Source organism: Diadema setosum, chromosome 3, assembly GCF_964275005.1.
Source record: "Diadema setosum chromosome 3, eeDiaSeto1, whole genome shotgun sequence".
Taxonomy (NCBI): domain Eukaryota; kingdom Metazoa; phylum Echinodermata; class Echinoidea; order Diadematoida; family Diadematidae; genus Diadema; species Diadema setosum.
In genome coordinates this window covers 44,243,083-44,271,073 of record NC_092687.1, presented here as the reverse complement: position 1 = coordinate 44,271,073, position 27,991 = coordinate 44,243,083, and the positions used below count along the sequence as shown (strand labels likewise).

General features: G+C 35.9%; 1 protein-coding gene across 1 annotated transcript; it reads left to right on the top strand.

Annotated features, from left to right (window-relative positions):
* The first annotated feature begins 70 nt into the window (after nucleotides 1-70).
* LOC140246904 (uncharacterized) lies at nucleotides 71-27,991 on the top strand. The gene is made up of 7 exons (XM_072326228.1): nucleotides 71-106; nucleotides 1,312-1,453; nucleotides 19,078-19,254; nucleotides 20,894-21,175; nucleotides 26,289-26,576; nucleotides 26,999-27,139; nucleotides 27,864-27,991. The coding sequence occupies exons 1-6, from the start codon at nucleotides 71-73 to the stop codon at nucleotides 27,133-27,135; spliced, it is 1,062 nt and encodes a 353-aa protein (XP_072182329.1). The 3' UTR covers nucleotides 27,136-27,139; nucleotides 27,864-27,991.

Below are 27,991 nucleotides of genomic sequence, written 5' to 3'. Positions count from 1 at the left end.
CATAGTTTTGTGCGCGTAGTGTATGTATGTCGGCTGAAAGACGCTTGGGCGAAAGAAATTCGGTGGGATAATGAAGACCAAAGTTGATGGCAGGTTTAGAGAAATTGTAAGGTTACGTGAACTTTTAAGCTATTGGGATTGAAGGATGATTAAAACGCTCTCGTGATTATAATGGCATAGCCGTGAGAAAATAAACGTGTAACGTTACATCTAATAAGGGGGATAAAGTTGATGTGTAAGGGTTAGAGTATCTAGTTATTGCTTGGTAAGGGGTTGCAAGTTACAGCCGGATAATTACACCGTACACTTAACAATTAGTTCTCCAGTATGTTGTTTACAGCCTCAGCATGTGCAAGTTACAAAACACTACGTTCAGTTGATTTCATTGTGTCTTGATCAAAGCGAAGTGAAACAAAAACGAAACTTATGTTGCTTTACTGGAAGGGAAGTCTTTTGACTATCATTTTAGACAGTAACATTACCTTTGTAGGATTTATTATTGGGTTTATCGTGGGCGTAAAGGAAACTTTTAATTGTAATGTAGATCTACCACATACCGGTAAGTTCTCACAATCATTCATACGACATTAGGTCTGTAACAAGTTAGTTTTATAGAGAAGAGAACAATTAAGAGATTACTATTTCAATTTGTATTTAAATTTAAATGTCTAACTGTACGTTATTCATTCTCATTTCAGGACGGTGTCAGAATGTTAATGTTAACATCATGGAGTTTTGACGTGTTGCCGTACTTTCAAGAAGACCTCTCTGTTTGTTCGTGTCAGAGGCGTCGTTTGTGATCTATGAGATGTCACTGCTAAACATCGACCTGAAGACACACTCACAACACCAAACCTCAGATTATTGTGTGTGAATATGAATGAATATGATAAGCCTGCATTGGATTGCTGTAAAATTATATAGGGTCTAAGTTCTGTGTGTGTGAATGGTTTTGTTCAGTTTCGAGTGTTGTGTTCATTTTTGTAGTTATTTACAAATAGTTGTGTGTATCAACCATGTCATGCAATGACTTATTTAACTCATAGTATAATTCAACCGTTTGGTTCCCAATCATGTGATTTTGACATTACCATTTATCTATCTATTTATCTTTTTATCTCATGTTATTACAGTGAGGCTGGTTGGTGGATCAACCCAAAATGAAGGCCGAGTTGAGATATCGTGTAACGGGCAGTGGGGCACGGTGTGTGACTATGACTGGGATATGAGAGAGGCGCACGTGGTGTGCAGAGATCTCGGCTACTCATCTAATCGGCCTCAGCTCGTTATTGGTCATCGCACTTTGGGCAGGGATCTGGACCAATCTGGGTTAGCACGGCTTTCTGTAATGGAACGGAAAACTCTCTGGTTTATTGCCTTCGTAACCCATGGGGATGTCATGGGTCATACTGTACTCACAGTCAAGACGCCGGAGTGAGGTGTGAAGGAGACCGTAAGTTTGATTCATTTATTCACGCATTTCATAATGTAGGCTACTGAGTAACTCAGGCCAAGTTACAGAAATGAAAATAATAATATAAAAATCTAAGATGAAAAAAAAAAGATTTAAAATTGAATTAAAGAAGTCTCTCGCTCGAGTTTTGCTTCTTTCTTCATCTCTCTCCCTCTCTCCCTCTCTCTCTCTCTCTTTATCTTAAGCCAATTCATACAGTGTTGTATGTACAAGCTTGTACGTCTAAATCAATGCACAATCTAGCGGGAGGCACAGTGATTGTGTAGTGTGGTTTGCATCGCCACATAAATTTCAAACATGCACAAACTCTCCCTAAATATTTTACAAACGAAAGTCCCTACAACTGAGTCTACAAAGTCTGGTAAAAGTTGAATATTTGCTGTTAATTTTTTCACTTTTAGACTCATTTAGAAATGACTGTACTGCTCTGCCGTGTACGTGTACACTACCGTACCGCGGCCAATTGTTCGAGTGCAGCGCAGAGTTCCGATTCAAACCATCGAATTATTTCGAAATGGGTAAAAGTGTCTTAACAGTAAATATTCAACTTTTACCAGACTTTGACGAGATTCAGACAATCTGTTTTAGGTTGTGAAATATTTAGGGCGAGTTTGTAAATGTATATCATAATACGAGGCGATACGAAACTACAACCTGTCCTAGTTTATAATACTACAAGTAAAAGAATGATCGCCCGGCCCAGCGCGATGTCGGGCACGAGTCCTAGGGTATAGTAGGACCTATACTATTCTGAAAATCTTCTCTTTTTTTCCATAATTCTAAGTCAGACAGTTCAGAAGTGCCTATGAAAGACAGAATTGGTATTCTGAAATTGTTCCCTGGAAAAAATTAGGACATCCTTATTCCCGCCCACTGCATTTTCTAATATTAAAGCAAATAAAATTACAAATTTTGTTTGGTATTATGCAAAATTAACCAGCGCGATAACATCCTTACGAAATTATGACGTCTGGTTAAAAACACATGTTGGTTGTTTGTATTCACCCGTGATACAGTTTTGAAAATGTACTACTTACAAAGAAAGAAATATTAAGAGAGAATCGCAGAAATTGTGGAGTGTTTTTTTTTTTTTTTTTTTTTTTTTTAACAAAAATAAATTAGTCAGTGTATTATACATAAGCTACACGCGTATGGTACATTAACGGTATGTGGCCGGTGTCACAGGCGATCCGTTCCGGCCAGTCGATAAGTTCCGCCGGAACTTATCGGCGGACTTTGGCCAGTATATCAGATCCCCCAGATCCAATCGGCGGGATTTTTGCCTCACCGCCGATAAGATCCCGCACCGCCGATTCGATCCGGGTCTCTACCGTACATTGTATACAAAGTGGTAATTGGGAAACACCCCTTCAGTAAAATGTACTCTTCCAGTCTCCCTCTACAGCCAATGAACTTCTCCAAATCTCTCTGACCAGCCAACCGAACAAAGTTGCCAATTTGAAACCCGGACTATAAAGCGATTCCTTTTTTTTTCTCCTCCCTTATCTCTCTCGTCGTCGTCATGGTGGCCATGGTGCTAGTCACAGAACTCTGCTCTGTAGAGTTGAGCACGATGTGACGTTGGTCATGCCAACCTCTCTCTGATTTGAATCATTTTGAACAGAATAACTGAATGAGTTACTGTAATTGGGATGTTCGGCATGCTTCATGTTAACTACTGTAATACAAGGAGCTTCATATTAAACATACTATGAGCTCAAATAGTCCACCTTCATTTTAATGTCTATTTTCAGGGCACAGAGTCTAATCATTTTAGTGCGATATAACGACCAATATAATCGCAAACGTCATACATGCATGTTCGTTTGGTTCATTATTTTTTCAGTTGTAACAACTAAGAATGACTGGATGAATTTTGTTTTTGTGTGTTCAGTTGTCTTTATCATATCTAATTGTGTCCGTGTGTATGTGCATATGAATGTGTGTGTGTGTGTGTGTTTTTCTCTTTGGGGGAGGCGGTCTATCTATACACAGAAATTACTTCAAACAGGCAAGGTATTCTAAAGAGATACAGTATAGTTTTAGTTGAGATGGGCGATTGAAAATTTAACGTTTTGCAAGATAATTAGAAAGCACATTTGAAATAGAGAGCATACGATTGTAAGAGAAATTGAAAGTACATTATACAAAATTGGTTTGGGCTGAAAAAAAAAATACATGTGTAGTGGGCAGATAAGGTGGGTCCATCCTTTAATTAGGATCTCTTTGTTTATGCAGTGCGCATAAAAAAAAAAAAAAAAAACGCAACAAGATTTGATTTCAAATTTGTGAAGATTGTGTTAACTTTACACCAAAGTGAGTAGCAACATCTTAAAACCATACATGATACTCCTCTTCAAAATGATATTTATGCATACACGGTCATGGATGGCTAAGTAATCATTCTTTTTAGACAATGGGTAAATTGGACTTGGGACGAAGTTTAGACACTGCAAGAATCAATGCACCTTATCAGAAATTAACTTAACAAATGGAATAATGAAATTAATTATCACAACTTACAATTGTTTTTTTTTTCGGATATCTCTTTTTAACATTACATCCCATGCCCCTCAACATGGCCACCATTCCTTCCCACACAGATATTAGCTCTTTTCTACATCTCACGCACAGCTCTGCGAATCATTGTGGCTTGATGGCGTATAGAGCTTCAAATTCATCATTGATTCTTTGTCTCAGAGTTGCAATGTCAGGTTGAGGGATAATGAACACTTTGCTCTTGAGATAACCCCCAAGAAAAAAAAAAATCGCAAGAAGTCAGATCCAGAGATTCTGGTGGCCAATCCACATCATGATACAAGGCGATCACCCGATTTCCAAATACCTCAGCCAATCTTGATACATTTCTTACTGCAACTAGTCGATGGGCTGGTGCGCCATCCTGTGCCCACCATAGGCGTCTGAACACACCCCTTTGTTGCACAGGAAAATTTTCCATTAATTCAGGAATCACATGTTCATTTAAAATTTAAGAACCATTTTCGTTGCGGTTGTTTTCAAAGAAAAAGGGCCCTAGGTGTGTCTCACCAGTCTGAACATTCCAAAAAAAAAAAAAAAGAAAAAGAAAAAAAAAGGTGAATTGAAAAGGATTTATGCTGGTCTCACTAACTGACATATTGTCCAAAAAGAATGATTACTCAGCCATCCATGACCGTGTAAGAATAAATAAGATGTTCAGTTCAAATATCATATTTCCATTTTCTCAATGATGAGATGACAAGATTATTGACAATAAAACAAGAATCATGTCTTTTGATTGAAGAAGAAGAAAAACAAATTCTTGACACAAATGTAGGCCTACATGGTCATATCAGAAGATGTCACAAATAAGTATCAGAAATATGATAAGGCCTACATAAAAAGCTTTAACGCTTGTAAAACTGTAGGTTCCCAAATTCATAGACATATACTTACACGGAGAACGGATATGTTTGCCTTGACCAACTAAAATTATATCAGTACAAAAATCGATAAAGAATAAAGTAATGAACCACATAGATATCGTACAAACCAGACTGTACGGATCTCGCGGTGTTTGAAAAGGAATGCTATATATTAAAAAATGCATCGGTACCATTAAATAACTTTGATAACTAATTGAAGCTGCGGACAAGGACAAAAGACTGGGAGTATAAAAAAAAAGTTGCTAAACACTTGGAAGTGTATATGCACTAAGTAATAACTGTTTTGATTTGCGTTTGAAGGTGAATAAAGACAAAGAAGAAGTAATATCTTGAGGGAGGTCATTCCAATATCTGGGTCCAGTAAATATAATTGTTTTCTTTGCAAAAATAGTGCGAGTAAGGGGAAGGTGATAGGCGTCACTCTGGCAAGTGGAGTAACAGTGGATAGAGCGATTCCTTTTGAACATGTGGATAAAAACAGATGGTAATTCATTGGTTGTTAGTTTATACATGAAAATTCCGAGATTGTAATGAAATAGGTCTGGAATTTTCAGAATTCTGTTTTGATGAAAAAAAAAAAGTTGGTATGAGCAAAATATCCGTGTGGTTTAAGATTCTTATTGCACGCTTTTGAATACGGAGAAGGGAATCTAATATTAGCCGGGTTCACACGTACATCAATTAGCGGAATACAAATCTCGAGATTTGCATCGCGATCGTCATCCCGCTAATTTGTACGTGTGAACCCGGCTATAGTGTGAATTGCATTTCCCCACACCATTGGAAATGGAAAAATTGGATGTCATTGATGGAAAGAGGAGATGGCTTTATGATGTTGCTACTTACTTTGGAGTAAAGTAAACACCATCTTCACAAATTCGAAATTAAATCTTGTTGCTTTTTTTGTACGCACTGTAGCTACATATATCTCAGCAATTTGAAGCTAATTTGTGTAAAATGAACTCTGAATTCTAAAAGAATTGAATGCTGTTTAGTATTGCAGGTTTCTCATTATTTGTTTGTTCTGAACACCATCTTATAGTCAATACTGTACCATCCGTTCAATCTTGTTGAATGTCTTCCCTTTTCATGATAGGGACTGCGGCCCAAAAAATATCTTCTGTTAACAGGGGATGGCTATTAACTGATCATTGGGAATCAGTGGGAATGCTGGGTCGGGGATGATTGTTCCAATCCTTGGGGGATTCAATTAAGAGTACATTTTTTGTTCTGTGAAAATTATTTGCTTCATAATGGTCTCATATTCAAGTAATGTGCAGTCTAATGTTTCCGGGTTAGCATGCCTGTACAGTGACGGGGAATTAAACAACACATTACTTGAATGTGAGACCGTTCTGAAGCAAATGATTTTCATACAACAATAAATATATTAATGTACTCTTTAATGAATCCCACTAGAATTGGAACAATCATCCCCGAGCATTCCCACTGATTCCCACTGATCAGTTACTAGCCCTTCCCTTGAAAGAAATTAGAGTGCATGCAAAATATGGGGTATCACAAACTTTTTCTGACTTCTAGTGATACCCTGAACTTGAATATCCAAACAGTGCACCTATGTCCGAAATCTGGTGTTCCACAAAAACAAAAGTTACATTTTCTCTTCGTAAACATTAAGTTTCATTTATATATGTACATACATTTTTAATGGAAATACATATTACATGCACATGTAAAAGGTGTGAAGCCAATAGTGGCAATGGGATAGACAGAAATTGAAAGAGATGAGAAAATGAAAAACAGCTATAGTAAACTACGTGTAACATGAATTGACAAGAAACAGACAGAAATATGGCTTAATGTATCCTAAAATGGAATCTTACAAAGTAAAAAAGGTAAAAGCGGTATAGGCTAACAAAAAGAGAGAGAAAAAAAGATAGAATTAAAAATAAATATATGTGACGTAAATTCCATTCTATTAATGAGATATGATTGAGAATGTGTTTTCATATAATGACGTCATAGTGACGTCACGGTCGACTGATCACTATGATTTTACTAGATCTGTCGTCTTTGGGACACGATACATACATGGTATAAGTTTGAACTTGATAGGCATAGCACTTTCTCAAATACGACATTTTAGCATGGGGCAGCGCTCATCACATTTTATTAGATGAATTATTGTTATTGCAAAAAAGTAGGCCCTACTTCGTATTATCTGTGGGGTTTCACCACTCAGATTCATTATTCATCAAAAATATAAGATTTAAAATATTAAAGATTTGTTTCTTTTTCAACTGGGTCAATTTATGTTCATCTACAACACAATTGTTCTCCCCAATAGTTTTAGTTCAATGTTTCCACGAAATCAATGGTTTCATGATCATCCTATACACCTAGGCGGTCTGAGTTTCATCTACCCCTTTTGAGAACCTTTAGCTCAGAAAAAATATATATACACCGGCTTTAAATTTTGAAATTCCTTGAGTTCTGAAAAAAAAAAAATCTTCATCATTATACTCTTTAAGCGTTATTTATTTTTTTTTTTAATTCCGGCTGAGATATTTATTTTTCATTATCTATATAGTTTACAGCAAATAAAGATTCATCATCGGTAACACCCTATAACGCAATGAAAAATCACATTATAAAGTAATGAAATTAGGCATTTTATTTCCATAATTTTTCCACAGCTGCATGCAGTCACCAGCTGCTGTCCGAAATACATCCTCAATCATCAGGCAATAATTATTGAGCAAACTGAGGCTGGATAGAACACTGATGGTTCTTTTCTATACAATTCCTTTATCCAATCTATTGTCATGTATAACTTGATTTGTTTTTATGGCAATCTTACACAAAAGGACAAGGCTATAGAATCGATAGACCGCAAAAGTGGCAAAATATCATTGGGTTGGAATTGCCAGTGGTACAGGATTTACACGGGAAAAGAACGATGGTCAAGGTAAACAAGATAATGACCGATTTAACACACCGTCTGTGCGGTTACTATTGCCTGAACAGATCAGGTATCAGACTCTGTCCTCCTCGCACAAAGCGTACCTGTTTTAGAAGTGCTTTTGTCCCGGATTCCATTCACACGTATAATGCCAGAGTTATTAGATAAAATGTAATGATTAGTTTTTGTTGTATTTATTATTATCATTACTATTATTATACTCCCGCATATCAAAGAGTATAAGAAGGTATATAGGAATTGTGTGTGGTTGGTCGGGCGGTCGGGCGGTTCGTCGCAAAGTAAACGTCGCTAACTTTTCTACAGCTCTGAATTAATTCTGATGAAATCTGTGGTATATGGTGATATTGAGTGATTATCTTTATACTGTTGAAGTAATTGAGTTCAAATTTGGTGATGATGAAAGTGAGGTGTATGTTTGTAGGATATAATGTTTCTCGTGTGTGTTTGATAGAGAAAACATTGTTATGGTAATTTTATCTTTTTTAATTTCTTTGTGTGTTTTTATTCCCACAGTATTTGAGTTATGTAATTTTAAATTTTTATGCAATGATTTACACGTGTACATGCAAGACACATTTGGTATTATTTTGATAAGGCGCTGCCGTGGTAATTATTATATACACTGTATGTATATATATATATATATATATATATATATATATATATTTATATACATATATGATTATATATATATATATATATGTATATATATATATACATATGATTATATATATATATATATGTATATATATATGATTATATATATAATTATATATATATATATATATATATATATATAGGAATTTTTTGGAGTGAATTATACAAATATATTGGGATATGTAGGTGATATAATTGTTTGGTGTATAAGGATGATGTATGAAAGGATAATATCAAATATATTTATGGGTGGAATAATTATATGAAAGTGATAGAACAGCTGTATATTAATAGTTTTTGTATACATGTAGTTGTAAATGTCGGGTTAATGTATTATGTTATTATGGTGCATACGTTACTGTATGTTAATGTGAGTGAGTTTCATTTTGTACTCTATGACATGTCTGATTGTGGTGTACCTGTGATGTATTGAATGTTAATTTTGTTGCGATATCCAATGTATAAAGAATTTCAGAGCGGACAATTTGAGTAAACAATCTCCTCTTCCGTTTATTCCGTTCAGCGTGTAGGCATTCTCTCTCTCTCTTTCTCTCCTTCTTCCTTTAATTTTGTTTTTGCTCTAATCCTTTCATTCGTATATTCCCCTCAAGTTTAGTCATGTCACGTTGTTGTGTCTCTGTTGTTTGTTTCATTTTGTCTTACTTTTTTGCATTATGCATGATTACGTACTTGTAATTATAATAAGTATTTTTGAAGATATTTTAGAGTGGTCTAAAATCTACAAGCAATGCTTTTTAGTGGACCTCTTAGTTCTCATTTTCACCCTGCAAACATAACTTTCTAATTCCAGGATGTGTGCATATCTTTACCAGTTTGTTAATTACCACTGAATGTCATACTTTGTAATGTATATTTGCTTATGATTACATTTTTGATTTACTTTGTGTTATGTTTTGTTGAAAGAAAAATGAGAATAAAATAAATTTGTTTGCAGACTATTAGACCAACATTCTTTTTTGTTTTGAAGTAAAGCTGAACAATAATTTTCTTATCAGAACAAAGCTCACCGAAAAAAGAAAAATGTTTATCCTTGCTGTACCCTATATCAGCAAAACCTCACTCTCTCTTCCTTCCCACTACAAGCAGTCTCTTATAAATGTAGGACCTATAACTGTAGTACAACTGTATTATCATGCTCTTTCGTTGAACTGTTCTTTGAAGTTTTGTCTATAAATAAAGGCTAATCGCACACTGTCTGTGCAGCGGCTCCAGATGATCGACTCGTACGTATTTGTGCATGCTCTTTAGCTAATACATTGTAGGCCCTACAGTAATTCATTTCTTCGCGCCACTAGTACGAGGCTATAATATGATTCATTTAAAGGGAAATTATCAGAACGTAAAAATAGGTTTGTCCTTGATATCATTTAAAAGATGAAGAAATAGCTTTCTTAGATTTTTGGGTTTAATATAGACATCCACAATAAACAGATATTATTTTGTTTTTAATGAGGCCTACTCGCACAACCCGGATAGGATCGGCGGTTGCGGAACGTTTCTGCGTACTGCCTATTGTGCGGTATATTCGTTCCGCGGAACTAATCGACTGGATTCGGCCAGTATATCGGTTCCCCCGGAACCCGGAACGAATCGACTGTGACACCGGCAGCTGGCGCGCCGGCTGGATACATCCAGTTAGCTACACGATCGACCAGCGGGCCGGCGCCCGAGGGCAGCGTGGCGGCCAGCGCTACCATCTACGCCTGTTTGCTGTGCGTATGAACAGTAACAAGCGAACGCTATTGAACCTACGCGGATAATTCTTTCAGAGAATATGTACACACATCAATACTTAGTTTAGGCATACATTCATGTATAGCTATCAAGTAATGTATATAAAAAAAAAGAAGGATCTGTACATTTAAGATTTAGAGAACACATTGGCAAAGAGTTGTTTGCCTTGCATTTATCAAAGCTCAGTTCATGCATTTTGAGCAGCCTGAGAATAGTTATAAAAAAAAACCAAACTCCATAAAACATGTTGGCCAACACATTAACACCATTTAAACACAAATTCACGGAATGGGACCTGCCGGTCTACACAACCGAATACCTAACTACATGTATTTGTTTTGTCAGTAGAAAAAGAAAAAGAAAAAACTTTCGTGGCAAACAATCATATGACAAGAACATTTGAACAAAAAAATGAATGAATAACCAAAATGAATTGAATAATAAACAGGAACACTTTTAAACGATGATTCACCTGTACAGTTTATTCATATGAACGTAGTTAATAGTTTTTATATTTGAAATAACCAGAGAGCAAAACTGAATAATACGTTAACTTGTTATTCGGCGAAATCAAAGGTCTGGCATGGTGTTTTGCCTTTATTTATTCGCTGTTCCTTTAATTAGTATATTAACGGAATTTAGGACAGGGTAAAGGCTCTCCTAATAGCTTTTCTTAAATCATTTCCAATTAAGTGCATTCTAGAATCGTCGGTGTTACCACGAACCGACGCTATTTCGTTTTTGAGCGAAAATGCAATTCTGAGAAAATCGCGTTTAAAGATCTCACAAGTTTTAGACAACGTTTTCAATGACTTTTCCTGTCTTGTGTGTGAAAACTTTGACAGGGTGATGAGAGTGGAAGTTGTTCTTCCTATCCATAGTGTAATTTTAGTGTGAATTCAAAAGAATTACGATATTTCTGTCTTCAAACTCACTGCGTCGGTTCGTAAATCCATCGTTTCTTGCGCGCACCATAGGTTATGTACTTAAGCGCGGGTCTCACGAACCGACGTAAGTTGTATTACGCCGGTTCGTGAGACCCGCGCTGGAGGGCCTGCACAATAGGTAACGTGCAATACGCGTGTATTTACGAACCGTCGCTATTTCATTTTCGTATGTGTTTACATACAAATACTATTAGGGCTATACCTGCTTATCAACAATAACCTTATTAATTGAAATTAATTGTCATGTAATGATTATTGTGATGATTATAATACATTAGGTGATAATTAAGATGATAATATAAGCCAGTTTCTCTTAATTGTTCTAAAAAGCGTGTTGTCCTTGTTTTCATCTTCATTTAGCATTGTTATTAGAGCTGTCGTTGATCGCTCCAAAGATTTCTTTACCCTCCCCCCTCCTTTTTTGTGTGGATATATTATTCAACACTTTTGCATGTGGACATTTATCATTTGGTAATTAATATGTACTCGGTATACTGTGTTTCATATTTTTTTTTACTTTTTACTGTTTTATTTTTTTACTTTTTTAACTTACTTTCTTTATTTTTCACATAATTTTTAATTCAAATTCAGTTCACTTCTTTCATAATAATTATGAATGTTTGTTCTAAGATGAAGGATACCGCTAAATATAGGGGAAAAGATGTGCCAGTCAGTAATGATTACTTGCATTTACTCATCTTTCATACTCATGCACTCTGTTATTTCTTTCTCTGAAATAATCTATCAATTTCTTTATTTCTTATTATTCCACATTATTTGTGACTTTTACTTTGTCACAATTTTTATCGGTGTCATTATTGTCATTTGGCTTGCATGCGAATTCACTCATAATTCCTCATTTTCCATCTTTCTCTTTCCTGCTCAACAGATTCTTTGATAGCTGCACTTGATCATATAAAAACATAAAACTCATCCTGCATGTACTCTTCGAAACTGATAAACTCCTAAAAATACATAAATATCAAAATTATCAGAATTTCAAGCTTCATTTTAAATATATAACAATGGTCATGTTTTATTATGCCTTTTGCAGCAATATATTGAAGAGGTACATTATGTAATCGAAGAAACATAGGTTCTCAATAAAGTATCAAATTTGTATTCAGAGATGAGTAATGACAATGGGAAGGATAACAATTGTGGAAGAGCTCCATAAATCAATAAATATCTAATGGCAAATGGAGATGGAATCAATATTAAAGAATATGCGTAATTCAAGTTCATTATTACATCAGTTCTTGTGTGTTCACAAAAAGAGAAACACAGTTCGAACACGCGCACCAAATCTTACAATTTACATTTACACCTATAGAGTGCGGACGGAACATATTCAAAAGAAAGAATAACATCCTCAAATTAATATATCAAGCATGATTATGTATATGAACATAAAAAGATGTTGCTGCATATGCATGAAGCTTGTGAGTGCTGCAACACACATTATGCTCAGATGGAAACTTGATGTATATCATACAAAAGAGAAGAGGTACTGCATGTACATGTAGTTACACTATTCACAGGACAGTAGAGAAAAAGCGAGAGAGAGAAGGAAATGGGTGTCGAAAATAGGTCGATGTAAGGAGTGCCAAGCCAATTAAGTCTCTAATAGTTATACATATATGAAAAGGAAACAAATTAATCACAACATAAATGATCGTGCTCATATTAACCAATAATTAGCATCTAAAAATGTGTGTAGAAAGCCCATAATATCAGCCTTTCGCCCCGTAGGCTTGTTACATATGAGAAAAGAGACATTTTGGCCGACCCCCCCCCCCCCCTCCGAATCCTTAATCCACCAGTACTATAAACACATGTGCTAGCAAATTCACAAGAGGGGTGGGGAAATTCGGCCAAAATTGTGTGTGGTTAAGATAATTAAAAAGAAAGGTCATCGGCAAAACTACGGGGTGGATGCAGACGAATTTTCATGTGATGACTAAAAAAAAAAAAAATGCAGCCAAAGGGGGGGGGGGGAAGGACGGTGGAGAGGGGCCAAGGCTAATTTGACTCCCCTCCCCCCCCCCCCAAAAAAAAAAAAAAAAAAAAAACACGCCACTGTTTTACAGCACCTTTAAAGGACTCTTAATTTTCTTTTGTAAAAAACAAACGTCTCAAAGTAAAGAATTCCATATTGTAGGCGAAATGTAGACCGATACAGTGTATGAAGTGTACATCCCAAGCTATTAAAGAAAAAAAAAAAAAACAGATTATGAATATTATTTAAAGTAAGAATTTCAGTGCGTTTAATCATCTTTAGTCGAGTTGCAAATGACATGTGCATATTTAATAAGAGCAGTTAACTTCGAAGCGCCCCCAAGCCCTTCTATATTTAATCATTCATGTCTAAAGGTAGTGCTAGGGCATCCCGGTGGTCTAGTGGTTATGGCGCAGGTCTAGTAATCCGGAGGTCGTGGGTTCGAATCCCGCTTGGCCTGCCTGTGATTTTTTTTTTTTTTTTCACAGCAGCCCACAAACTGCACACTGCAGTTGCATGTGTTACTACGGATGGAGACAAATGAATAATCTATTATTTCAATATACAATGTTTGACATCCTTTTTGTAATCACTTTCTTTAATTGTACATTTAGAGACATAATGAATTATTATTAAAAGAAATCATATTTCTGTATTTTGTGAGTTTGCATGGGAGCATACACGTATCATAATTTACAATTTTAGTTAAATAAAGAACATCTCATAACAGAACTGTCTAGTGATGGTTGAATGATTATGTCAATTTGTTATAAGTCCTATCAGTTATATGGAGTGCATTTCCCATGTTTATAAGAATCATACGTAACACATTCAAAGTGGGTTGAAGACAACAAAATAATACATAAAAGAATAAAGGAGAATAGAATGAATTACAGTTTGAGGTGAGTTTGGCATGTCATTAACTGGATTAATATTATCATCTAGCAGAGATGCATATTTGATTATTTGTTGCATTAATTTCATAAAAATACATACATGTATAACATGTCTCAATCAACATTCAGAATGTTTGCAAAATGTAGATGAACATGTATCATGAACATGGTTGAAGATGAAGCTGGAACTTTTTGTTAATGGGTCTAAGCTACCATTTGTGACTCTCATAAATCTGTTTTCTGTGAAAATTCGTACAGCGAGCGAAAAGTTTCTGATATACACATTTTGACAGTGTGACACATTTGGTTATGCCCCCGACAATTTAGATTGACTCTCGCAATTATCACCGTTTACGAAAAATAAATCAGTGAAGGGCATGTTAATCCTCAGTCGATAACTATTACAACTATGCAATGATTATTCAACCATCTAACTTCATCTGCATCATCATTACAGCATCGTCTGAATATTGCCAATGTGCACTTAGAAATTTATCAAGATGTATCACAAGGTTATGATTACCACACAAAACCTTCAAGATTTATTATCATGAAATACATACCAATGAACACTTAAAGAAAATCTAACATTCCATATCCACATGAAGCTTGCCTTGATATAAATGTCTCTCAGTAGTGTTATTAAAGTGTAGCAAAATTGTAATTACGACATCACAGAATGGAATGCATGTTTTCACCTTCAATCTTAGAATCTTCTTTCATGTTTCCACTTTACAATCACATTTTAATGTAGATATACCGTCCTTATGTTGTCGCCCTTCATCCCAAGTTCTCCCTTCTATCCTATCTGTAGATTGTCTTCTTTCCTAAGCCATTGTATTCACATTCCTTGATGATAAGCACGATGCTGTACTTTTTTTCTTCTCTGAAACAGTCCAGCTCTTCGCTACTGCATGGCACCAGTCATGTGAAAGAAAAGACAGAAATTAAGAACTTTCGATTAAAATCAAACATCATGATACAAGATACAACTTTCATTTTGAAAAAAAGAAATCAGCCAACTAAGCTGTAGTTGAAATCATTTTGCTCTATTTATATTAAACATAAAACAAAATGGTATACAGGATCAAAGAATGTCAAAAAATACTGCTGTTCGTCTTTGATGCGTATTCAAATTGTCTCGCCTTTTACATATTTTAATGATGCAAGATCTTATGTCTAGCACTTAGTAAGTCTCATGTAGAAATTAAATTATCATTCACATGAATAAATCTACATGTCCTTGTAAATAAGGCATTGCTTTGAAAAAGCTGAATATTACTAACTGCATTTGGGAAACAGTCTACGACAATCAAACTTCTTTATTATCAGAGACTTTAACATCTTGATTAGACCTAGACTCTAATTACCATTGTATTCACATCCGTTGATGATGTACACGACCCTGTACTTTTTCTTTTCTTTTCTGAGACAGTCCAGTTCTTCGCTACTACATGGCACCAGTCATCTGAAAGAAAAGAAAGAAATTAAGAACTTTTGATTAAAATCAAACATCATGGTACAAGATACAACTTTAATTTTGAGAAGAAAAAAAATCAGCCAACAAAACTGAAATTGAAATTATTTTGCTCTATTTATATTAAACATAAAACAAAATGGTAGGCCTATGCAGGATCAAAGAATGTCAAAGTATACTGCTGTTCGTCTTTGATCCATATTCAAATTGTCTCGTCATTTACACATTTTAATGATGCAAGATCTTATGTCTAGCACTTAGTAAGTCTCATGTAGAAATTGAATTATCATTCACATGAATATAAATCTACATGTACTTGTAAACAAGGCATTGCATTGAAGTAGCTGAATATTACTACCTGCATTTGGGAAACAGTCTACGACAATCAAACCTGTTTCTTATCAGAGACTGTATCATCTTAATTAGACCTAGACTCTACATTATCATTCAGCTTTTAAAGGTATTAACCATTCACCTATAAAACAGTGGCATTGTCATGTGCATCATATTTCTTTGATACTGCACATATTTTCATGAAGTCTGTGCAAGAATGCAAATGAAACACGTCTGCTGTTTGGTATTTATCCAAAAAAAAAAATCACTAACCCGGAAGTCCTTGGCCTTAGGAATAACACGTGGCGAGTTAGCAGGAATTGACATTAAAATAGAATAAGAATAGATCTACTAAATAGGCCTTTGCCTCATGAATGTCTGGTCTAATTATAGACTAAGTGAAGTCTAGACCTTTCACTTTTAAGTTACACAGATTTCATATTACTTAGATCTAGACTACATCTAAATCTAGACATCTAATACTATTAGATCTTGGCAACTTTTGTCTTTGTGACACGAAATTAACACATCACGGATGATATTTCGGCGATGTCCAACAGGATGACAGTACCACTATTACTAAATCAGTAAGTTGACATAGATAACTAACATCAACTTGTTAAAGTACGTTAGAGATGGCACCATATACAATAACCGGTGACACTGACACTGACAGATCTAGCGACTACGTTTAGACTAACGTTAAAGAGTGAGACTCGCCATCTCAGTAAGTCGGCCAAAGACAAAGTCAATACAGGGCTAAGTCAGTGTTACTGTTATGTTAGGCCTAACAAACGTTAACGGTTACTCGGTAAGGTTAGGTTTACCAGGACTCAAGAGTCCTGGTTAAATCAGTCGAGGGACATTTCTTAGGAAGTCCTTCGATTCCAAGAATAAAAAGAGTGAAAGAACAAAGGGAAAAAAGGAAAGAAGAAAGGACAAAAGATTATGTTTGGCTGCTGTGGAAATCGACAGCGCCACTGTATCACTATCAATCAAGCGTAAATACATAAACGCCATTTGGTTGGGCCACATTCACAAGTTTTAGGGGAAAAAAGCCCCACCGCTGTGCTTAGGTACTCCACTCGAACTAAAACGTTAGACATACACTACACACAGTACGGTACTAGGGCTGAATTCACAAGTATACTTTAACACTGCACTGTACAGGAAAGCCACCTAACCTGTAGAGTACTCGTAGTGTTTAGGTAGTATCACTAGACCACATACTGTCATAGATGACATCTACACCAACGCTGCACACTGGCACTGGTCCGACGGTCCCTGACCAGGAAAAATCACTGTTGGACACTGACCAGTAACTTTTTCAGGAATGGACCAGTAAAGATTGGGGGAAAAATGGGTGGACTCTACCTACTATTACCACTAGTCTAGATGTAGATCTAGAGCTAGACTACCGGTATGGCTCTGAACTGTGTTAATTTGACTTGGTCTTAGACTTCAGCTGATCTTAGTTTTAGTAACTGGTATTACAAGTCTTAACTTAGACTTAATAGTTAGACTTGAAAGTAAAAGTCTAACATGTCTAACTTTATTCTTTACTCTTCCTTTGAGTGTTACTGTTAGACTTTTTATTTATTTTTTTGTTTAGTACCGGTACGCCTACTTTGTCAATCTCAACATTTTCAACTCAAAAGTCAAGGCTTCAGTGTCTTCGAGACTTTGAAATCTTGCAATCTGCATGTCTTGCACACAGACGTTACGACTACAGTACTCAGTAGTCTCAGAAGTAACGACATAAGTTGAAAAGAAACAATAAATAATATGATTTGGGATCTAATTTGAAATTGGATGGCGTTTACAGACTAGGCTTCATAAGCATCACGCGATTGAATACATGGGACTACACACTACCGCAATTAATGGTTATGGTAGTCCAACTGAAACTGTTATTTTGAGCATGATTTTAATAGGATTATAGCTTACCATTCACTTCACTCGTGGACAGTGGGCTGGCTTAGGCCGTCATTCATCTTTCAGAAGGTTTGGTTCTCACTCTGAGATCTGGATTAGGGCCAAAACCTAATTCTAGGCCAGTAATTAAGTTGAACAAAGCTCAAAGTAATGCAACTGCGACGGTTCGTAAAACCCGCATTGCTCTTCACCGTAGCAATTCGGGTTTCACGAACCGGCGTATCTTTCGTGCGTCGGTTCGTGAAACTCCTTTTTCTCAATTTCTCGATATTTCGAGTACCGTCGTTTTTTTCTTTCTTTGATAAAATTAAGAATAATTAATTTTGTGATCTAAAATTTTGGGATTTGGTAGAGTTTTGAAAGCACTTTCATTTGGTACCAATATCTCGATTTTGAAAATTTTGACCAAAATCGAAATAGCGTCAGTTCGTGAAAACGCCGACGGAATATAACAATTTCCTCCAAGGTCAGAAATTATTTTCTTCCCAGATATCATACTCATTAGAATATTTTCCCATTTCTTCTTATCTGTAGGCAAATTTGATAGGAAATAAAAGTTATGAAAAAGGTTAGGAATAAAGTAATACAGATTTCCAGAATACGGTGTACTTTCTTTTTGAAAAATTCCTGATTTTAGAATAGGGAGAAAGTCTTACCAAGAATGTTTTCAGAATACGACTACCAGTACATAACATTTTGAAACAAAGCTACCCTGGCTCATACAAGTGTGTTAAGACAACTTGTTCTTTCACGACGTACGTGGTGATGCTTTCTCAACGGCATGAACCTCAGAAATTCGACCTGTTTTGCTTGAAGCATGTGTCATTGTAAAATTTGTTCAGCACAAAAAGAACAATAAAACAACCAACTAAACTATCCGGCGAGAATTAATGCGAACATATTGAATGCGTAGCTGTCATACACGCGCACTTGCTGTAAACCTAAACGTGTGGCGGGTAGCTGCGCTGTTCTATTATTCCGACCGGAAGCTATTTCCACCGAAAACCGTCCTAAAAATCAACAGGATTGAGAAATGTTTGGTTTTGCAAATGCGGAAAATGATTTCACGCCATGCTTCCCTTCCTCTTTCTCTTTCGTCCTTAATCGAAAGCTCGATAATAGGCATTGACAAATCTTCTGACGATTATCGATGTACAAAGTAAATCTTCCAATGTTATTCAAATTCTTTTCGGTTTGTTGGTTTCTTTCCCACTCTGTTTCTCATGTATTAGAAGGAAGCGATAATGCTGTCAACGAGTCTGCTAGTTCTGGTCTCGCCTACCGTATCAATCGTTTTACATATTACAATGTTCGTAGCGAGCTGACGTTCACTCCGACCGCAGCTGACAATAGGGGCGTACTTCAGTGTCATCTCATCGGCAGTGAACGGTCTCGAACCTTGGAAGTTCAGCGTAAGTAATTTAATTCAATATCTGATCTACTAGGATCTGCGCGCAAGTCCACATGATATCATGTTTGTTCGGTTCTTTCGGAGTATTGTTGAAAGCTACGCAGGTTTGCCAGGCATGCGATGATTATGACATTACATAACTTTCCTGAGAAGATAATATGCATATGATGCAATTATTAAGAATGTCCTTGATCCCAGAAATGTTAAGTAGCAAGCCCCCTCCCCCCCCCAAAAAAAAAAAAAAAATCTTTATGATGTAAAATTAAAGAATGTTGGTGTTCAGAACGAACTTGCTGCAATTTAGTGCAGGACACACGAGGCGCCAAAATTATATTACCTGTTCGTTAGGCAACATGCATGGAAGCTTTGTCGATTTTGGGGAAATGATTGTTCGTGGCTATGGCTGCGTTTATCAACTTTCCCCTGTTTAAACGGCTTTCGAAAGCCCTTTCGATAGCCCTTTCCAAAGCCCTTTCCATAGCCCTTTCCAAAGCCCTTTCCAAAGCCCTGTACTATTAATGTGCCGCTTGTTTTCTAAGAAGGGACGGCGAAAAGCAATTACATGTACCATCTTAAAGACATTATCTTCCTTTGAGAGTCACGAGTCATGATGCAATGCCACATGAATCAATTGTCTTCCTATCTGAGGCAGCTCCAGTTTAGCACATACTTCAAATATTTCTGAGTGGCGGCGTGAGACTTTGGCTGCGTTTTAATCAACTTTCCCCTGTTTAAACGGCTTTCAAAAGCTCTTTCCAAAGCCCTTTAGAAACGACTTCCAAAATAGTAGCGTTTATCAACTCTCTTCGCGAACACGATAACTGGAATGTCACTGCACAGCTGCATTGCGCAATTCGACCCGAGGAGAAGAGGTCACATAAGGCGCGCATCGTTCGTAACTGCAGGACAATACTACAAAGCCGTTTCAAAACACCTTTGCGTTTATCAACTTCAAAAGGCTTTTACAAACACGTTTCTGAAAACCTGTTTAGGAAACCTGTTTGGAAAGCCACAAATTTGAGGCTTTCGAAAAGGCTTTCCGAAAGGGCTTTCAAAACAGCTTTGCGTTTATCAACTCGTAAAAATTCCTTGAAAGCTGTTTGGAAAACCTGTTTCTGCCGAGAAAAGGAGAGTTGATAAACGCACCCTTTCGAAAAGGATTTCCGAAAGGGCTTTCAAAACAGCTTTGCGTTTATCAGCTCGTAATATTTCCTTGAAAGCTGTTTGGAAAACCTGTTTCTGCCGAGAAAAGGAGAGTTGATAAACGCACCCTTTCGAAAAGGCTTTCCGAAAGGGCTTTCAAAACAGCTTTGCGTTTATCAGCTCGTAAAAATTCCTTGAAAGCTGTTTGAAAACCTGTTTTTGCCGAGAAAAGGAGTTGATAAACGCACCCTATAATGAGCAGATTTTACGTACATATGTACATGCTTTAAAAGCTATATCAATACTTGCCGATGACAATTTAATGGATAATTTCGGGATTAACTTTAAAAAGCAGATAACATTGGATCATACTTTTTGATTATGCAATGTACTGAATTCTATCAACATCGTTGAATGAAAACGTATAATATATATATATATATATATGAGGATGAGTTTTATCATCCGTGAACCTCTAACTCTCGTCGTCTCGACAGACCGTCCAGCAGACAATATCATCTTGATCAAGATCGTTGACAACGAGGACGGACAAGAAATTAATGGCCTCAGGATCACATGTGACGTCGACCCACGTGACCAACCATTTCCACCAGTGGGAATATACGAGATTGCAGTGAATGACGTCATCGAGTCAGCTTCGAGCTCCCCTTCCTTGATCCTTGAGTCCATTCCGAGTGAATGCGTTGAAATCTCCTGCACCGGTATCAACGACATCGGAAGGACGAACGCTACAAAGATTTACTGTCCAAGAAGCAACGGTAAGACAATAAAACGTTCCATGATATCGTAATTTTTAAATCCCAAAGCTTTTGTGATTAGTACAAGGAAAAATCAATTTCACTTCATATCATACGTTTTTCTCTCCAAATACAATTGACATGAAGCCATTTTTTTTTTAATGTAAGCATTGACAATATACCAGGGCCATTCTCACATAAAGTGTTCAATTTCAGTCAGAGTAAAACCCAAAAATCAACCACGAAATATTCGTGCAAAACTTGTCTTTATGTAAACAACAAAACTTGCTGGATAAGAAACAAAACACAGTAAATTCCCAAAGGAACGCATTTACAATGTAACAATGGCATAAAGTTGGGCATACATTTCTCTATATAACTCTATGACAGATACGTTACCGATAGGACAAAGCATGGTATAAAACACGTTTAGATCAATATAACGGACTATTTGAAACCGAACTTCACCCAAGAATGGCGTCTGATCCTGTACAACAACACGAATTGCCTTTTTAAAGTAAGGATAAAGACAAACTCATTATATACTTCGTCTTTTCGCTGCATTGATAAGGAGTTCACGCAAAAATTTGTATATATTACCTAACTTTTTTTTTCACTTGATTTCAGTTAGACATGCAAAGAACAAAAATGCCAATATATTTGATTAAATTGGTTTAAACTATACATGGATGGCCAACACGACCAACACTGACCATCTTCCAAAGGCTTTATTGTACACTTTTGGAACAACAATCTCGCAAATGACCACATGTCCATGGTAACGTATCTGTTTCTGCATCTTTTTCGTAACTGTTATTGATATTGATACCTCTTTTAATGAATGTGCTCTATCTATTTTTGAATTGAGCTCAGAGCAGGAAGAGTAACACTTTCTGTCTTCAATTACTATCAAATTTGACGGTATATATCAAAATTCAAAGGTATTGTGAGTATCTGTATATCAGAACTGTACATTTATCCAATAATCTAATTGTTAATTTTCCGTGAATTCATTTTCCGTGAATTCGAAACCATGTGTTGTGAAGAACTCAAATTGTAAAAGCACACAAATAGATTTAAAACAATGTTACATTTTGCATGGTTACAAACTTTGGTAAATGACTGAATCACCAAAGGAAGTTTTTTGATAATCTTATCATGGTAACGTATCTGTTGCAATAGTAACTTGTCGTATATCGGTGTAAATCACATCAGAAAGATTTTTTCATGTTTTGTATTACTTATGCTCATTGTAAAAGAGTAAAAAGACTGACTATGCGAATCAGTGAATTCACATGCTTCTTCATTAACATATTATTTTCACGGTAAAAGTCATGGTAACGTATCTGACAAAAAAATAATTATCCATTTTCTGCCTAGCAAATAAATCATGTAACCTTCTCTGGCACCTGGCAGAATCGAAACATCATTGTAAGTGTATCTTGTGTAATTCCTGTGTGTAATAAATGATAAAATGCAGTATTTGTGTGGCTGTCGTCATTATTATGTAAGGTGACACATTTTAGTAGCCTGTTCTGATCACATACCATAGAAAATCCCTTTTTGATACGCATTCAATATCAACATTAGAGGAGATCTATCTCCATAAGAAGGATGCATGATAGTATAATGCATATTCGTCGGCTACATTTCAACAGTGCCCGCATGAAAATTCAAATGATATTCAAGCATGCAGTCTAAGTATTTTCAAGTAATGTCCTAACATACGCTTAAGATATAATTTTTATGATAAAGTTATGTAATTAACACGTATTTACAATAGCATTTTACACGATTTGCCATATATGTAAAATCATAGTATAATTCCACATCCATAATTACAGATGTTGACCCATCAAGGTCGAAAACTTAATTTGAGTTTTAAGGAGAGAATTTTCATATTACAACTTTAAATTTGCAACATAGAATTCTCTATTTTACAGAAGATTCCTTTAAAATGCGATATTTGAATGTTTTTTATGCAAAGTCAAATATTTCAAAGGTCATGCTGCTGGAAATTAAAGGTGCCAATTTGGATGAGAAAAAGTGAGATTTCAATTTTCAAATGGTTGTCAATTTATTTGAGCAAATTGGAAATGACTTCCATGTACTGCAGTGCAGCACGTACTTGATGGGTTAAAGAAAATGTGAAATAATGCCTTATTGTTCGACGTACTGTATATAGCGCTTTTTCTCTTTGCCCTGTAATGACAGCACATATATTCTATATATTATATATATCTGTATATGATTTTATATATATATTCATTTATCTATATATTCATTTATTGAGTTCTAATTTATACAAGTTTATTAATTTATTCGTGACGTATTATATTCTCTCTATCGTCATGCAGAAAACGGTTTTCTCTGTATAGTTGCAAATTTTGTAGTTTCTATTTATTAGATTATCAAATTGAATAAAATTTTGTTGTTATGGACCTTTGTTTCACTTCTGAACAAAAAATTAATTTAAGCAAAAATGAAAATATAATCATCATGATGTATACGCCTATACCTGTACTTTCGCGTGTGAATCCTGTTTGATGCCCGTCTTTTAAATTGAGCTGAGCTTGACAAATCTGCTACAGGTTTACGATATCTCGCCTGGCGATATCTTTCATTTTGTAGGAAGGATGGGTCATTTAATTTCTTCCTTTCCCTGTATAGGCCTTTTGTATTTGTGATGTTTGTGTTTTCCCCATTTTCTGAAGAAGAAATGAAACCAAGAAAATGATTATCAAAATATGTTCATCATAGTAGTGTAAAAAAAGAATTCAACTAGTCATAACCAGCCTATGTAAGATGAATACTGCCTACATTAAAGAATCTGGAATCAAAAACTTGATGAGATCTAACCTAAATATTAACAATGAGACTAAATAGGTGACAAGTAAACATAAATATACTGTACATTGTAAGGTATATAAGGGAAAGAGCGCAAAGTGGTAAGTGAAATATCTGAAAATGCAGGGCTCTACTGTAACAAGGAACCTGCATATAAAGAATATATGCAAATATATTATACACACGCACACACATGTATGTATGTATGTATGTATGTATATGAAGGACAGAGATGGGTGGATCAGTATTACAGTAAGTATTACTGTAAGTTCGGTGCGATGTCGACCAATAATGATGTATCATTAAAGATAGACCTAGTAATAATAATAATAAAAATAACAATAATAATACTAATAATAATAGTAATGATAATTATAAGTATCATTACGCCTCATTTCAAAGCAGTTAGGGAAGAAATAATTCCTCTACCGGCACAATAACTTATTAAAAAACCACCAGATCCTTACCGACAGGTACGTTACCGCACCTGTCAGATACGTTACCAGCTTTTTGTGGCACAACACACAATGTTAGATTCATGATCGAGTTACTGACAACTGAATAAATGTATAGCATAGGTGGTGCACTTGTACTAAATTAGCATTAAACATAAACTATTGATATCATAAACATGCCAAATGTACCGGTATTATCTAAAGATTATTTTGACAAACGCATTTACGAGATGTCTTGCGAAGAACGATGAAAATTTACTGTAAATGCTCCGTCGAAACGACTACCGAGCGCTCCACACAGGGTAGCCATGAAAAAAGTGACTGCAGCACATGATAAACGAGACGCTCTCTTTGCTAAATTTGCGTAATCATAATGAGCAGAAAATTACGCTCACAGAGCGTGCATATTTCAGTAACGTATCTGACGTAACGTATCTGACGTAACGTATCTGATTGCACGTTTTTTCAAAGCGCAATAACTGTTGAACATTTGCAAAGAATGGGTAATTATTTTTCATGATGATGCATAATCTCAAAAGGTCTTAATCAATGTACAATTAAACAATATTACATCAAACACTTTTGTGGGAAGTCGTGATTTATAGGTAACGTATCTGTTGCGAAAAAAATGTGGAAAATGCGTTTTCGGAGATAATGGTCTGATTTTGAAAACCGAAATTTAGAAACAGAAAATCAAACTTAACTGTTTTTGATAAAGTATATCCTTCTGATATTAAACATGTATTGTCGTATCTCACGTCTGCTGTTTTCACTAATTTATCAATTAAAATATTTTGGTAACGTATCTGACATGAATTTTGGCGACACACCTTCAGTGAGCTCTGGAGGGAAATAACGTGGAAGATTTCAAATTTTGGCTTGTTGATGCATAAATATATTAGACGTTCATTATATTTACCAATATCATGTTGGGTTCAAGCTCATTTTATATAATTTTTTAGCATAATATAAAAAGTACATGATTGCGGCGACATTGGGTTTTGGGATACTTCTCCAACTTTACTAGTGGATATTTCAAAATTTACGCAAGTGACAACAATATTTTTTTTTTTTACTTTTCTCCTCAAACCCTCAAGTGTTACATAGACAATTTTGGCAATTCAAACCAGGCCTTTAGCAATGGAAATAATCGTGGGAACGTTGGCGACACATATTTTCAGTTTTTGAACGCTTTAGCAGAGAATGGCCCACCAAACTCGTTAGTACTAGCTTTATTGCTGGTAATTGCACGTTGATCCACAAGTATTATATAGTCTGTACATTACTTGTGTCCATTCATGCAAGTGCTAATGACTATGATTAAAGAAATCCAGGCAAGTAGGCTTATGGGTCTTATCACTATAATATTTTTATATTAATATCTTTCTTCATACCCCGAACTAGTCTGTTTTCAATTGATAGTAGCAAATTTGTTCACGTGAACACAAGGGCCATGGTTGTCGAGTAGGTTGTTGTACTTGATTTTTATACAAGGAAGATTTAGATTTTAAGATTCAAATGTTTCCCGGGAGTGTTAAGGTGTTGATTACATGTTTTTGGACAAACAATGCAAATTTTGTAAACATAATAATTCGATGAGCATCGTCAACCAAACTCGTCAGTGTCTGACCCGTTAAGGGAATACAATGAGGATTCCCTTTCAACCGTTCAATGGACTTTGTTCACCTTTGACCCCTTGATTTTGTTCATCAAGGATGTTCATGATTTGGGGAGAATGCGAAGTACCTGACAAATAAGAACACAGTATAAAAAAAAAAATCAATAACAAAACAAACAGATTATGTATATGTGTGTGTTTTTGTAATTCTTAGGTCACGCGCCTCCAGCGAGTGACATCCTCTCCATCGAGACCCAGGAGATCAATGGAGAAGGAAACCAGGTCATTCTCGTTATCACGTGTCACATTAGTCCCGAGGACCAGCCCGCCCCACACCTTCACTATTACACCATCGCAGTCGACAACACCACGCTCTCCTCGTCCAGCATCGCCTCGGCTCTCTTCAGACCACGCCCACACAACAAGTGCATCAATGTCACGTGCTCGGGGACGAACGGGATTTTTTGGACCTACACCAGTCTCGAGTATTGCTTGGAGAGAGGTTAATCTACTTTTGATGTAATGATTTCATTCGCCTCTGGACTTTGATAGAGCAAGCGTAAAAATGTGTAATGTGAAACACTACATAATGTGGATGATAGCTCCAATTTTGTCTAATATTTAACTCTCACCTTCATCCCTACATGCTAGATGATATATTTCTTCAATATTCCTATCATATTCAAATTTATACCTCAAAAATTTAATCAAACTAATTCAATTTACTTTCGAGACTTTGTGTCATTTTTCACTCTTGTTTTGAATATGGTTATATGTTCTTGAAATGACAATGTACGACGTAGATAAAGTGTAAGAAAAGACGTGTGTGCAAAATGGTCTGGGCCTTGTCCGTTTACCTTCGATTATCCCATTAATTGTGCTCTGTCAAAACATTACGGTCATTATTTTGGTTTGGCCATACAGGTCCCATTGCTTGTCTACATCGCGGAGCTCTTCAGAAGTCGTCGACCACGTACGCCTTGCTCTTCACAGCGTTGTTCATGTCGGTGATGACCTATGTAATCGTGGTGATGAAAAGGAGAAAAATTATCATCCTCTGAAGAGGTACTACAGACTTCCTTTTCTTCCTTTTCTACTACATTTTCTTCCTCTCATTTCTTTTTCCTTACCGGTACTTTTTCTTTCTCTTTTTCTATCCTGCCTCCTACACCCCCTTGAAGTGCTTCAAAATATTTTTTACTCTTTTACCTCTTTACCTATATCTTCTTCTTCCCACTCTTTTCTTGCCTATTCAGTTCATTCTTATTTCTCGTTGGCATCTTCCTCTTCCTCTCCTTCGGATCTTTGATATTTAGCTTTGTTGAAGTTTCCTTATTGCCAGTCTTAAGATGGATGGAAGTAATAGCAAAGGAGAGCTAAGGGTGACAGGTTTTATAATTTGAAAGCTTTATTCAATACTGACTCGACGCGTGAATGAGAGAAATACGTCTCCATCTTGTACTCGTCCTCCGTGACCGGTTTCTATCAAAGTGTAGAGTAGCAACACTATTTTGAGACAACGGCCTTGGAAACGATTCCCTCGTAACAATAACCAAGAATAACTGAGCTTTCTATTTCAATGCGATTTTTCAAAGCGTTTTGTGCGGTTTGCTGATGTAGTAATGATCACATGCAAACATAAAAACCTAATTTGTATAGCCTCTTGAGGCTTTACCTGTATATCTGAACGCTTTAAATGATAGAGGCATTTTCCTATATTCAGATGTGTCCGTCTAATGTCCTAACCTTCAAATTGTTTCTGTCCTTATCTTGTGTATTTTTCTTATAGATGGAGAGCATAAACTGGAGTCGTGGTCTCATATTCATGTTTGCCATTTCGTTCGACAAAGAAAATTCCCCACTGACGGATGTGACAGGAGTGTAGTTCATAAAGTCTTAGATCCATATTTCAGTCGA